This window comes from Canariomyces notabilis, assembly GCF_033297395.1.
Source record: "Canariomyces notabilis strain CBS 508.74 unplaced genomic scaffold N656scaffold_34, whole genome shotgun sequence".
In the NCBI taxonomy this organism is placed as follows: domain Eukaryota; kingdom Fungi; phylum Ascomycota; class Sordariomycetes; order Sordariales; family Chaetomiaceae; genus Canariomyces; species Canariomyces notabilis.
Genome location: NW_027041856.1, coordinates 100,268 through 112,149, shown reverse-complemented (window position 1 = coordinate 112,149; position 11,882 = coordinate 100,268). Strand labels below are relative to the sequence as shown.

The 11,882-nt window shown below is 55.9% G+C and overlaps 6 protein-coding genes across 6 annotated transcripts; 2 read left to right on the top strand and 4 right to left on the bottom strand.

Annotated features, from left to right (window-relative positions):
- Positions 1-17: 17 nt before the first annotated feature.
- Positions 18-1,813, bottom strand: N656DRAFT_761974 (uncharacterized protein). The gene is made up of 3 exons (XM_064813255.1): positions 1,493-1,813; positions 795-1,402; positions 18-689 (listed from the first exon to the last, which is right to left on the bottom strand). The coding sequence occupies exons 1-3, from the start codon at positions 1,806-1,808 to the stop codon at positions 39-41; spliced, it is 1,575 nt and encodes a 524-aa protein (XP_064665743.1). The 5' UTR covers positions 1,809-1,813; the 3' UTR covers positions 18-38.
- Positions 1,814-4,517: 2,704 nt separating this feature from the next.
- N656DRAFT_784454 (uncharacterized protein) lies at positions 4,518-5,077 on the top strand. Its single transcript, XM_064816173.1, has one exon. It carries the CDS (start codon positions 4,735-4,737, stop codon positions 4,906-4,908), a length of 174 nt encoding a protein of 57 aa, XP_064665742.1. The 5' UTR covers positions 4,518-4,734; the 3' UTR covers positions 4,909-5,077.
- A 42-nt stretch (positions 5,078-5,119) lies between these two features.
- On the bottom strand, positions 5,120-6,486 carry N656DRAFT_802028 (uncharacterized protein; the record flags this gene model as incomplete). The annotated part of the gene is made up of 5 exons (XM_064818199.1): positions 5,120-5,236; positions 5,296-5,439; positions 5,506-6,066; positions 6,133-6,291; positions 6,415-6,486. The coding sequence occupies 5 exons, from the start codon at positions 6,484-6,486 to the stop codon at positions 5,120-5,122; spliced, it is 1,053 nt and encodes a 350-aa protein (XP_064665741.1).
- A 634-nt stretch (positions 6,487-7,120) lies between these two features.
- On the bottom strand, positions 7,121-9,111 carry N656DRAFT_718670 (pyruvate decarboxylase; the record flags this gene model as incomplete). Its single annotated transcript, XM_064812299.1, has 4 exons — positions 7,121-7,424; positions 7,491-7,637; positions 7,762-8,848; positions 8,922-9,111. 4 exons carry the CDS (start codon positions 9,109-9,111, stop codon positions 7,121-7,123), a joined length of 1,728 nt encoding a protein of 575 aa, XP_064665740.1.
- Positions 9,112-9,715: 604 nt separating this feature from the next.
- Positions 9,716-10,659, bottom strand: N656DRAFT_784449 (uncharacterized protein). The gene is made up of 2 exons (XM_064816172.1): positions 10,453-10,659; positions 9,716-10,385 (listed from the first exon to the last, which is right to left on the bottom strand). Exons 1-2 carry the CDS (start codon positions 10,572-10,574, stop codon positions 9,935-9,937), a joined length of 573 nt encoding a protein of 190 aa, XP_064665739.1. The 5' UTR covers positions 10,575-10,659; the 3' UTR covers positions 9,716-9,934.
- A 318-nt stretch (positions 10,660-10,977) lies between these two features.
- Positions 10,978-11,643, top strand: N656DRAFT_718480 (uncharacterized protein; the record flags this gene model as incomplete). The annotated part of the gene is made up of 1 exon (XM_064812285.1): positions 10,978-11,643. The coding sequence occupies one exon, from the start codon at positions 10,978-10,980 to the stop codon at positions 11,641-11,643; it is 666 nt and encodes a 221-aa protein (XP_064665738.1).
- Positions 11,644-11,882: the final 239 nt, after the last annotated feature.

Below are 11,882 nucleotides of genomic sequence, written 5' to 3'. Positions count from 1 at the left end.
TCTCTTTTGTTTGTTTTCTCAGGTAAGGTATTACTCAATCAGCCCTCCTCGGCATCCGCCTTGATCCTCTTTGCGGGTGACATCTCCCCACTCGGCCTTGGATGTTTCTTCTTGGCGTCGTCGTGCACCTCTGCGAGGCGTGCCAGCACCTCGTTCAACTTCCTCCTGGCCTCGAGCTCCCGGTCCCTACTGTCGGGACGTGGCTGGTAGAACTCCCTCACGATGTGCACCACGGCGTGATAGACCTGGTAAAGGAGCAGTCTGATCCAGGCCGTGTCAACGTCTTCGATGATGTCCCCGTCCAGGGGAAGGAGTTGGGGGTCTTTTGCTGTGCTGGCGGCCGGATCGAGGTACAAGCCTTGTTGAACAATCTTTTTGGTACCGTTGTTGAATCCCTCGAGGAAGCCGGCCGACGGAGGCTGCTGCTGCTGCGGGTCGCTGAAGACGGTGGCCAACAGCGGGTCGCCAAAGACACAACTGCTCCAGTCGGCAAGGCCGGTTACCCTTAGCCTTCTTGTCGAGTGTCTCTTCTCCGGTTCCTTTGCGTTTGTGGATGTTTGCCCTTCCTTCCCCTCTCCTTTTGCCTCACCCTCTCCCGTAGCCGGCCCTGCGCTTGCCATCCATTTGCCTTTCCCTTCCTCTTGCCCATCCTCATCCTCATAATCCTCGTGTTTGTCCTTGACCTCGCCCTCGACGCTTTCATCATCAACCTGAAGGCCATGACACTGAGCCCCGCCCCCATCCCCTTTTCTGCCCACTCCTGGCTCCTCCCCCTCCTCCCCGTCCTTAAGGACCCGAACAAGCACGTTCCCCTCGTCCGCGCCGTCCACAACCACCAGCCGCGCAACGCTGACCTCATCTAGCAAATACCCTAGCCGCCGAAACTGGCGGCGTATGGCCGAGTAGCCCAGCACCACGGCCATGTCCTCACCGTCGCGCAGGATGCCCTCGAGCAGCGAGTGGAACGCCACGGACCAGCTCCCGGCCCCGCCCGTGCCGGCCATGGTGCTCATGCTCATGCTCAATCCTCCTATTACTCCCATCCCGGTCCCCGGGCCGCCGCCGGTAGTGAGCGTGGTAGTAGTAGTGGTTGGGTCCGAAGTAGTTGTATTAGGAGTGGGAGGAGGAACTACGGCGGCGAGCGGGCCGAAGCGGCCTGAGGGAGAGGTCAGCTTTGCCAGCCGCCGGAACAAGGCGCCTGTTTGCTTGTCGACGGCGTGCCGCTCTTGTGGGGAAAGGGGCGGGCCGGGGAGCAGGGCCAGGGGGGTGGGTTCTTTTAGTTCTGTTTTGGGTTGAGATGGGGACGGGGATGGTGTTGGGGGCAGGTAGACTGCGTAAGAGGACCCGAGGAGGTTATTCGAACCCTGGCCGTGGTAAAGAAGGGTGGGCAGTGACAGATTGACTTTTATTTCTGGGTCCGAATCGCGGGATCCGGCCGTTGCGCATGCTGGTGCCGGAAGTGCGCTGGATCGAGGAGATGGGGAGCGGCGACTGTTCGCTGGACGGATCCTGCTGGTAGCGGTGGCAGTAATAGTGGTCATGGCGGGAGTGTCTCTCGTCAGGGTCTCGCTGATCCAGCGCACCGCGGCCGCTTCCGACGAGACCATCCCCTGCTCGAAACGCAGCGGCCGCCAGATGGACACGGGGGGCAGCACGAGGTGAAGCGTCCTGCCATCGGAAAGGTCGACTTTGTAGATCCGTTGCGGACGCAGAGACTGGACAGGGCGAACTTGCTTGATGGCTGTGTCTGCTGCGAGGACTGGGCCGAGCATGTCCCTGACCGCCTGGTCAGAGGGAGGTTGGCACATGGCCGGCGAGAGTTGTATGAGTAGGTGCTGCCTCCGGGATTGGTCGACTGGCTAGGTAAGGTAGGCTCCTTATGGGGGACCGGGACGCGGACAAACTCGAGTCTTCGGCTTGTTTTGGCAGGTGTGTCCAGTCTCTGTCCAGGGACTCAAGGTAGGAGCCGATTATATATTATGACCTTACTGGTACTCTGCTATTCGTCTCGAGAAGCGGAAATAAGCTGCGGTAAGTTGCCCCGAGCGATAAGGTAGCAAGCACGGCAATGCTGTTTGTTCGCCTGTCAGTGAGTAACCGCCTTACCTACAGGGCCGGGTTACCAAGGGGCAAGAGCAACATCCAGCCGTCAGCTTGAGGAAGCTCAGGGCGTGGATTCCATTGCCTATACAAAGTATACGCATCTGACGTGTATTCGATGCGTCTAGGACTAGTCCGCCGCCAGGTATGGACACAGGGGGCAATATTAGGCGATCCGGGAACTTTTTCGAACGAACTGCAGTGCCTGGCGCGCTCCCAGTGTCCAAAGTCACAGAGACATCAGCATTTATGGGTCTCTCGATACTGCTTGGAGGGCATCCAGGTACGCAGGCGACTCAAGCTTCTGGAGACGAGGATCTAGCGACATGGGGTTTCATCTGGAGGAGAACATGAAGGGCAACTGGCTTGCCCAAACCACTTATCCTATAAACAAACACCACTGGGGCCCATGGTGTGGACGTAGGTAAATGAACCCCAAAACTCCCTCGTTCCCGAGTGAACTGCAAGTCAGGAGTGCCCCTGGACAAAGTGCTGGTTCTGCCAAGAGCAGGTTTCGTGGAGCAGGAATGTGGTGGACGAATGGGGTGCAGAGCATAGCGAGCAGAAGGGCCCCAGGTTGGGTATTTTTCTCGACAAGCGTGGTCCTTACATCGACTACACTAACGTTAGGGGCTTTGTAGACGCAGTCCCTTCGCTTGTCAAGACATAATAGTATCCCTGGCTGGGGAAGCTGCCGGTACTCAAGTACCGAACATAAGCACCAGCCGTCGGCGTAGCAGGCGCGCTTGGCCGGGGGACCCCGTGTGAATGTGGCGCCCGTGATCCCGTCCGCCATCATCTGAGAGCTGGAACTGAGGCGCGTCGTGGTGGCGTCCCGGGGTCGTCTGCTAGTGAAACAGTGGGGACGACCGAATTCAAGGTCTCTGATCGCTGCCGATTTGACTTACACTAGTGTATCCGTACGACATGTCTGATATTACAGTACAGTACATACACACTGGATTCTCCCCAAGAGATACCATGACAGTACTGCTGTGATCGCAGCCATGGTTCCATCCATATCGAACCGCGTGCCGCATCGTGCTAGCGGGACAGATAACGTTGGCTGTGAGGCGCGCCTTGACCGTTGGCGGTTTGGGCACGAGACTGATGATTAACATCCCTTGGTATGTGGATGTGATATGCCAAAGACCTTGGATAGGAAGCCATGATGCGGATGCCGCGTGCTAAGCTCCTGACCGAAGACACATCCGTACCAAGTTTGAACAGTTGGAAGTTGTGCAACACAGCTCCGTGCCCCCGCTGCTTCCCCAAGAGAGCGAGTTAACTAAGCTAAACAGGAAGGTGTTCGGCTCGTGAAATAACCACTGGGGCGGTCAAGCTCTGTAGGGTAAGACCAAGCGAAAGCTATGCACCTCCGTCAGGGTAATTGCCTCTAACGTTATCCTACGGAGTTCGGGAGTCGACTCGTCGTCCCCGAGTGAGGCCTCAGCTTAGGAAAGCTCGGGATCTTGAATTTATTACTTGCATCCGGTGTGGTGTTTAAAGTCCGATCATTGTCTGGAAGGCGTCGAATGAGGCATGGCGTTTGACAAGCGAGCTTAGAGAATCCGGTGATTGGCCAACGCTAAGCGAAGTAGTCAGCGGGGGAACAAAGAACCCAAGCACTGCGTCGTCATATCAAATGGGAGTTGGGAATACCTACTGCCTCTAACATCATCCATTCACAACGTAAGCAGTGACACTAGTTCAGCCATCAGGATGAAAAGAGTGGTAGATATCGGGCCGTCTCCCTGGGATTTCAAATGACAGTTCATGCAGTCCTCTTCCTTTCGGTGAACGAGTTGGGCTTCGACAGTATTGAAGAGCTTCATCGAGGACGGGAGGTCCAACTTCAATCCCGTCTTGGTACTCCTTTCATACCACAAGTACGAGGTACATGCATCTGGCGCAGTACACTACTGGCAGAAAGCGTACATATAGTGCATAATCACATGCAATCCGGTGACTTCGGCCCAGCACCTCAAAGTTGACCACCTCCTCTCGCCTCTCACTCGATGAAGCTGGGAGTAACGTTACCAGCTTGAAATCTCCAGTCAATATGCAAGGTACTGTACAAGTTAGGCGCAGTCTTTGCTCCCGGGACTTTGGGAATGACGCTAGCCGCGCTGTATCCACTGGCGCTACACCCGCCCCCGTCTTACGGGCCGCATCATGACGGACTCGTCAAAATTATCTGGAATAGGGCTTAGCGTCGACCACTGCTGGATTTTCAATGTTAACCGCCAACTAGTGATCCCTGGTTTTGATAGGTACAAGTACGTTAAGATCAAATGCCGCATCGATACTCCGTAATGATGGCTAAAGATTCAAGATATCGTATTCACTTAGGCCAGCAACTGGTGGAATTTCAAATTCCATATCTTGTCCTAACGCTATACTCTTAAAGATTTCGCGGCCAAGTCCAGGACATACCTTGAATCCTGCTCAAAGTGCCTACTAGTGGGGCACTCGGACTTCCATCCCCTGCTGGTAAAGACCGCGAAGACCGCGTTCAGTGTTCCCTCACAAGTCACTATAGTCGTGACCCTTGACATCGAGCTCCCCCAAGCCGCCATGATTGGATCCTTCCAGTCATAGACTCATAGCACCGGATATTCATCTTTCTCAAATATGGATATGCGTCTTGTCTACATTCATATCTACGACCGAAGGGGTGTTCCCGACTCCCAGCTCGACTGCGCCGATATGACTACCGCTGAGGACACATCAAACCGTGGACTGGTTAGAGGCCGACTTAATGCCATGGCGTCTCTTGTGATTCAGGCCGCTCATTGGAGTCTTTAGAGTTGAGCAGCTTACCTGGCACTGGTCATCCAATCCGCGTTTGAAAGGCAGTCTGGAAGCCGAATTCAGCGTCACAAACGGCACAAATCACTTTGAATCCCCGGTAGATGCTAAGCGGATTGAGTAAAACCAGGAGGTATGGGACTCTCCAGTACTACTAGTACGCATTGGCGCTGTACTACAATTGTGCTTTCATTGTGAATACGAGAACTCATTCGCGAGAGCTCGCAGCGCCTGGGACTGCCCTCGCTTGACTGTACAATTCAGTTAGGTTGAACCGTTTGAGCTCCTCCCAGTTGCCGTCCACGACGCTCATTCCGCATACGGCCTGGTCGCAGCCTGGTTAGAAACTAGTAGGTGCGCATGCGAACGCTTGGGTTCCCTTACCTGGTAAATGTCAATGAGTATCACCTTATCTGGTGTGGTTAGGTTGACTTTGTGGCGGTCATCATTGATGAGGGCCGCGATCGAGTTGATGACAGTGTCCCTCTTCAAGTTGCTGTGGTTGCGGATCGTCGGCCGGATAGCAAACTACTCACATAGTTCAGTATATGGTACGGGAAAGCAACTTGACGTCTCCGCTGACAGCAAACTCACCGTGAACCCCTGGTTTTTTGGGGGTGGAGCAGGGAGCTCATGGCCGCTGGCTGCCTCTGTATTCGGTTCAGGGGGACTGCCCCCCGATTCACCTTCGCCGTTGCGAGCTTCTGAGCCTTCGGCTACCGCCTCAACGTCCTTTGCGACGGCCGCCGCGCCCGATCGCTTCCCGCTCAGGTCAAAGAAAGGGCCAAGGACCTCCTTAGCGAGCTCGACGAGCCCTTGTTCGGTGGCCTTGGCGGTGGCCGTCACCGGGGTGAGCCGGTTGACGTAGCGGCATCTCATCTGGCTGGGATCCGAGCGGCTCTCTGCGTCCTCGCAGATGCGGCGCACGAAGGCGACCGGGTCGATGGGGGGTCTGGTTTTGACGAACAGCAGGCAGTCAACGCTCATCTTGATTGGAGTCAGATTTTGCCCCCCCGCCGTGGCGCTGCCGGTCCCCTTCGCGTCCAGGGCTGCCAGCTCCTTTTGGATGGCGGCCTCAATATCGTCCTCGGCGTCATCCCCGTCCGTGTCTTCGGTATCATGCACGCCTTTTATGCCGTACATTTTCTGGGCATACTGGCGGCAATCAACTGGGTTAGCGGGTCAGACTTTTCGTTCTGGTGAGTTGGTGAGGCTACATACCTCGGCGAACAGTACTTCAATCTCCCTCGCTGCCCTCAGCTCCTGGTGTCTGGCGCAAGTGACCCAGATGCCGGCGTCGCCTGGCTGGATGCTGGCATCCTGGTGCTGCGCAGCTTTTGCCTCGTGCTGGGGAGTCTTCCATTTCCCTGCATTCCCTGTCTTTTCGAGGGTGAAGTCAATTCACTATTCTCCATGTTTGCAAAGAGCCTAACAGCGCCCCGATAATGATTGACGCATCACGGCTTGTCCGCTATGCATAAAGCCACACACACACACACGCACCTTCTTCTTCTTGGACTGCTGCCCCGACTGACCGTCGGTCGGTGCAGCTTTCCTTTTGGCATTTTCCGTCATTGGTTCCGTATGAGTATCGGCAAGATCTGTCCGTCTAGCAGTGAAAACAAAAATAAAAGAAAGCTTGGCGACTCGAGTTGATGTCTACGTACGAGGGGCGGAGGAAAGCAACTAGTTGTCTTACCAAATCGACCAATGGAGCAATCAACAGACCACTTTCGTTAGAGAGCTCGTTTCGGCTCTGTTTGGATCTTTGGTATGATGTTGATATCGAATTGATGGGAAGGTGAACTCTTTGATCATGTTTTCTTGTCTCGACTGTTGATGTAGTTCGTACCTACGGACCTTATCTTACTACACAGTATTGCATTAAGCAAGTTGTGCCACGTGATCAATGAGATTTGGGTGTACTTATGTAGTTATTCGGTACTGTTTATCAACTTAATGAAACCGGGGGACAATTTAGGCGTCCTCATCCATGCTCAGTTGAGGTGGAAGGTTCAGATGAATAGTTCATCAGGATCTGCCTATGCCTCAGTACCTTGGTTGGATAGAGCTCTTAGGGTGAAACGGCTAATGCTCCTATCAAGATGCCGACAACGAGGAAATAGAGAGTCGGCACAGATCGGCCAAATCAAGGTATCAACGCCGTCGCCCTCACAATCTCCATCCTTCAATGCCCTCACCCTCACCCTCACTCGGCCTTCGCATTATTCCTCGCGGCAACCTCGGTCGTTATCCTCAGTGCCCTAGGCGCGTCCTCTTTTGGCATCCAGAGCTCGACAAACTGCAGACCCCCGGCCTCGTTGAACTCCTTGTCTGTCAACAGCTTCTCGAGCTCATGCTTGGTCTTGACGATAAACTTGCGGACTTGCTTGTCAGACGCGCCGAACACGGTCGGCACCTCGGTGTACTGCCATCGCGAAATATCATTGTACTCGGCCTCCATGCCGTGGATGAACCTCTCGATGGTGAAACCCTCGTTGTAGATGAGGAAGCTGCGCTATTTGTCAGTACAGCGGAGGATGGATACCGGCAGCAGCGGCGGGTAAAATGGACCGTACATGGTGATTTTCAGATTATGTCTGATCATAACTGCCACCTCTTGACAGGTAAGCTGGAACGATCCATCGCCGACAAACAGGATCGTCCGGCGGTCCACGCCCATGTCCTTGGCAGCCAGCGCGGCTCCCTGCGCTGCGGGGAGTGACCTGGCCGACAATGTCAGTCACATGAATGAATTTCTTTTGCACGGATTCTCAGAAGTGGCAGGGAGTGGGAGCGGTAACTCCTGAGGTGATGGAGAGGAGTCGGATACTGATCTGTACTACATACCAGCCGATGCTGCCCCAGAGGATCTGGGTGACGCCAGTTACTCCCCGGGGGTACTTTGTTTCCCAGATGCCAAAGTTGGCGGTGCCCGTCTCGGTGACTACAATGTCGTTCTCCTTCAGATACTCGCCGACGCGGGGCCAGAAGAATGCCTGCGTGATGGTGTCTGAGCTGTCACGATTCTCGGCCACCTCGTTGACGACCTTGGTCACCTCGTGCTGCTTAGCCAGCTTGCCCACGTCAACACGCTCGGTCACCTTGCGGAGCACGCCGCGCATCGTCACGCCGGGGTACTCGGAGTAGCGCACGACGCAGTGGGTCGAGTGGAAGTCGATCGTCTTGAGCTGCGAGGTGCGGTACGAGAAGCCCGTCGTGTTGAAGTCGCTCTTGAGCGCGCCGATGGACAGCACCAGGTCGGATGACTCGACCCGCTCGGCGACGCCGGGCTGCGATCCGGTCCCCGCATACACGCCGCCGTACGTGGGCGAGCTCTCGTCGATGGCGCCCTTGCCCATGGGCGTCACGAACACGGGCAGCTTGGTCTTCTCGATCAGATCGCGCACCTCGCCGAGGACCCTGTGCCGGATGGCGCACGCATCTACCAGCATGACGGGGTTCTTGGCGGCGTGGAGGTAGCGCAGCACGACGTCCACCACGTAGTCCTCACGCTCTGGGTCGTTGGGCGGCTCGCTGAGGTCAATAGGCTGGTCCAGGCGGGCGCCCTCGATCTTCTTCTCCACCATGTCGGTCGGCAGCATGAGGTACACGGGCCGGCTGCGGATCCAGCACTCGCGCAGCGCGTTGTCTATCTGGTCAGCGATCTCGGCCGGCTTGTTCAGTTTGGCCAATTCGCATGTGACCTGGGAGCTCATGTTCGCAAAGACGCTGAAATCACCGTTGCCGAGCGTGTGATGCAGCAGCATGCCGTTGCGCTGCGAGACTGTGGACGGACAGCCGACAATGTGCACGACGGGGACATGCTCCGAGAAGGAGCCGGCGATGCCGTTCATGGCCGACAGCTCGCCGACACCAAAGGTGGTGATGAGGGCTCCAATGCCATTGGTGCGCGCATAGCCATCAGCTGCATAGGCTGTTGTCCTAGTGAGCCCAGGATTCTTCAAATACCACGTACACATAACTTCCATGGGCAAGCCTGCACACACCTGCATTGAGTTCGTTGACGCTGCCCACCCACTTCAGCTTGGCCTTTGGGAGGAAGTCCAGCGCGACCAGGTTGAAGTCGCCCGGGACGCCGTGAACCGAGCGAATGCCAATCTCGTATAGTCTTGCAAACAGATACTCTGCTACGGAAACGGGCTTCTGAAGGCCCTGTGTCCTGATATCGACGGCCATTCCGCAATGATGGCTCCTCGATGTCACTCAGGGTGTTGCGACGGCGGATCGAATTGAGAGAGAGTCAAGTGCTACGCTTATGGAACAGCGAGCTCCGGAACGAGATGAGAGTTCGCTCCATAGGGGTTCTTTCGTCGATGGGAGTAGCTGGGGCGATTACTAAGGCCGTTATCAACAAGTACCGTCATCGTATGCCATTCAAGCCCAATATGGCCCAGGGTCCCGCAGGAGATGCGACTGATGACACCATCTTACGGTAGCCGCCTGTAGGTCTCGGTTCTGGCCGAACGCAGCCAGTTACCTAGACATTCGTGGGGGCATTCGTGGTGGTTCGATGGCTCGGATGGACGGGTGTCTACCTACGGTGATGTGATGTCATAGAAGTCCGGCCCTCGGCCCGTTGCGGGGCTGCGGTTTTAGTCGGGCCGAGCTCCAATACCGGGCCCGGATGTACCGCCGGTCTTATCCTGTCCTCTCGGCCTTGCACATCCCCATTGTATCTATTCCCATGTCCGCGCTGATCGGGAATTTCGGTTTCTAAACTGAGAAGAGATGATCCGCCACGCCAACCAGTACAGACGAAACGAAACTGGCGATGAGAAGTACCACGCCAAACCCCTAAACTCCGATCTAATGCGTGATCACCCATCCAATGCCGACCCATCCAACGCACAATTCGTTCTGCTCTGTTCTAGGTATTTTGTACAATCCCGCCTAGATGATAATCACACAACATGCCAACCATCCTCACATCCCCCTTCGCACTCCTTAGGTAAAGAAAGCTAGGTATCCACACAACCACAAAAAGACTCAAACCTCGAACTCAATCGCAGCTCCCATCCTTCCACCCAGTCCGCCACCTCTCCTGCCACCGGGAGCAGTCAAACACGGGCTTGTTCAGTTTACGATTGACCTCGTTGTGCGCCTCGCAGAGCCAGGTGCCCAGCTCGTCCCTGCCGCCAGTCCGCACGGGCTGCCGCTCCAGGTACCGCTGAAAGTCCTCGGCGCACACCCAGCACGGGTACAGCCGCGCGAACAGGCCCATGAAGCGCGCCACGTCGGCCTGCTCGGCCGGTGTCGGCTGCGGCGGGTAGGTTGCCGCGATTGAGTGTAGGAGCGTCCAGCTGCTGCGGCCTAGCTGTTCCACGTCCGGCGGACAGTCCTTTGGGAGGGTGGTGGTGGTGGTGGTGGTTGCTGTTGTCGGGGAGGAAGAGCCTTTGAGGGAGGATTTGGTCTGCGATGCCCATGCGGCGAAGGAGGTACATGATCGGCAGCTGTTGTTTCATGAGGATGGGTGAGGTAAGTAAGATAGACATCGGCTTGATCCGAATGGAGGCTTACGGTTTGCCGTCCTTTCCGAGAACAACGCCTTTCGGGAATTTTTTGGGCGGTTCCGAGGAAGCGGCACCGCTATCCGAGGTTGGCGCGCTTGCCGGCTGAGCTTCAACTGTGTCATCCGCCATCTGGATTCGTTCTCTGGGTACCTAGATGCAGCGCATAAGGATTGCTCTGAAACAGTGTGGTCGCGACTTACAAAGACGGACGGCGCCAGGATTGATAATCTGCAGCTTAATTGAGATGACAGGCAGAGTGGGTCTTTGATTGTCTTATCGATAACGCTACCGACGCGACAACGCGTCCTGACTCCTGAGCTAACACGAGGATTCAGACGAACATCAAGGTTACGAACCATATCCGGATCACAAACCTTGCTAGCTGGCATCGCCGCTGGACGTCGCGTTGCCATCAGGTCAAGACTCATTCTGAACAGGTTCCCAGCCATTTAACACTCCTCAATCGAGCTTAGCAGTCCCGACCAGCATTCATTTCCAGCCATGCCGTCCTTTCGACTTAATAAAGCGTCCAATGACGTTCTCGTGTCAAAGTTTCAAATTCAACGATGAAGGAAAACGGTTGGATCCGTCAAGGATCAGTACCTCGAACATTATTACCCCAGCAAAGCCGTCCAAAATAAGTCGCGAATCTGCTCGGTCGTCGCTCGGTCTGCTTGATAAATTCCCCGCAGAGATCCTGTTGCTCACTCTCAACCTCCTCGATTTCCAATCCTTGTCCCGCCTCTCCCGCGTGTCTCTCAAGGGGAAAGTCGTGGTAGAGAACCTCGCAACATATCAAGACGTGATGAGGCACGCACCGGCGACCTTGGCTGCGTTGGGGAGGACCCGATTGCTGCAGTACCACCCAGCAACCGCGATTAGTCAAGCGCTTCGGACAGAGAAATGTATGGCCTGCACCGAGTTTGGACACTTTCTGTTTCTTCCAACCTGTGAGAGGGTCTGCTTCCAATGCCTCGTCATGAAAGAATTGCTCAGAGTCACGACCATTGAGCTCGCCAACGAAGCTTTTCGTCTGACCGACCGCCACCTTGAGCGGATCCCCATCATGCATAGTGTACCTGGCACGTATGGTGTCAGGTGGGATGACAACACGGAAGCTCCGCGAGAGCTGAAGTACCGTCTTGTCAGCATCAAACAGGCGAGGCAGCTGGCAATTGAGGTACACGGATCGATTTAAAAACCTGCCAGAAGTTGAGCGGGAGGGAATTGGCCCTGCCGCCCACAAGAACTTCTGGCGGTTTATGTGGTTTCGGCACGCATACCCCGGCCGCCCCATCGTCCTGCGCGCAACCGGCGCCGCGCCGCAGGATGGAGCGACGACGACGGACAGGACGACGATGACGGACAGGACGACGATGACGGACAGGACGACGATGACGGACAGGACGACGATGACGGACAGGACGACGATGACGG

Bases quoted from the DNA above. Each gene is read 5' to 3' on its own strand.
- N656DRAFT_761974 (XM_064813255.1), bottom strand. From the start codon at position 1,808: ATGTGCCAACCTCCCTCTGACCAGGCGGTCAGGGACATGCTCGGCCCA. The intron at 1,403-1,492 runs GTCGCCGCTCCC...CAGAAATAAAAG, and splicing joins CAGGATCCGTCCAGCGAACA to TCAATCTGTCACTGCCCACC. The intron at 690-794 runs GTCCTTAAGGAC...GAAAGCGTCGAG, and splicing joins AGGGGAACGTGCTTGTTCGG to GGCGAGGTCAAGGACAAACA.
- N656DRAFT_784454 (XM_064816173.1), top strand. From the start codon at position 4,735: ATGGATATGCGTCTTGTCTACATTCATATCTACGACCGAAGGGGTGTT.
- N656DRAFT_784449 (XM_064816172.1), bottom strand. From the start codon at position 10,574: ATGGCGGATGACACAGTTGAAGCTCAGCCGGCAAGCGCGCCAACCTCG. The intron at 10,386-10,452 runs GTAAGCCTCCAT...ATGAAACAACAG, and splicing joins CTCGGAAAGGACGGCAAACC to CTGCCGATCATGTACCTCCT.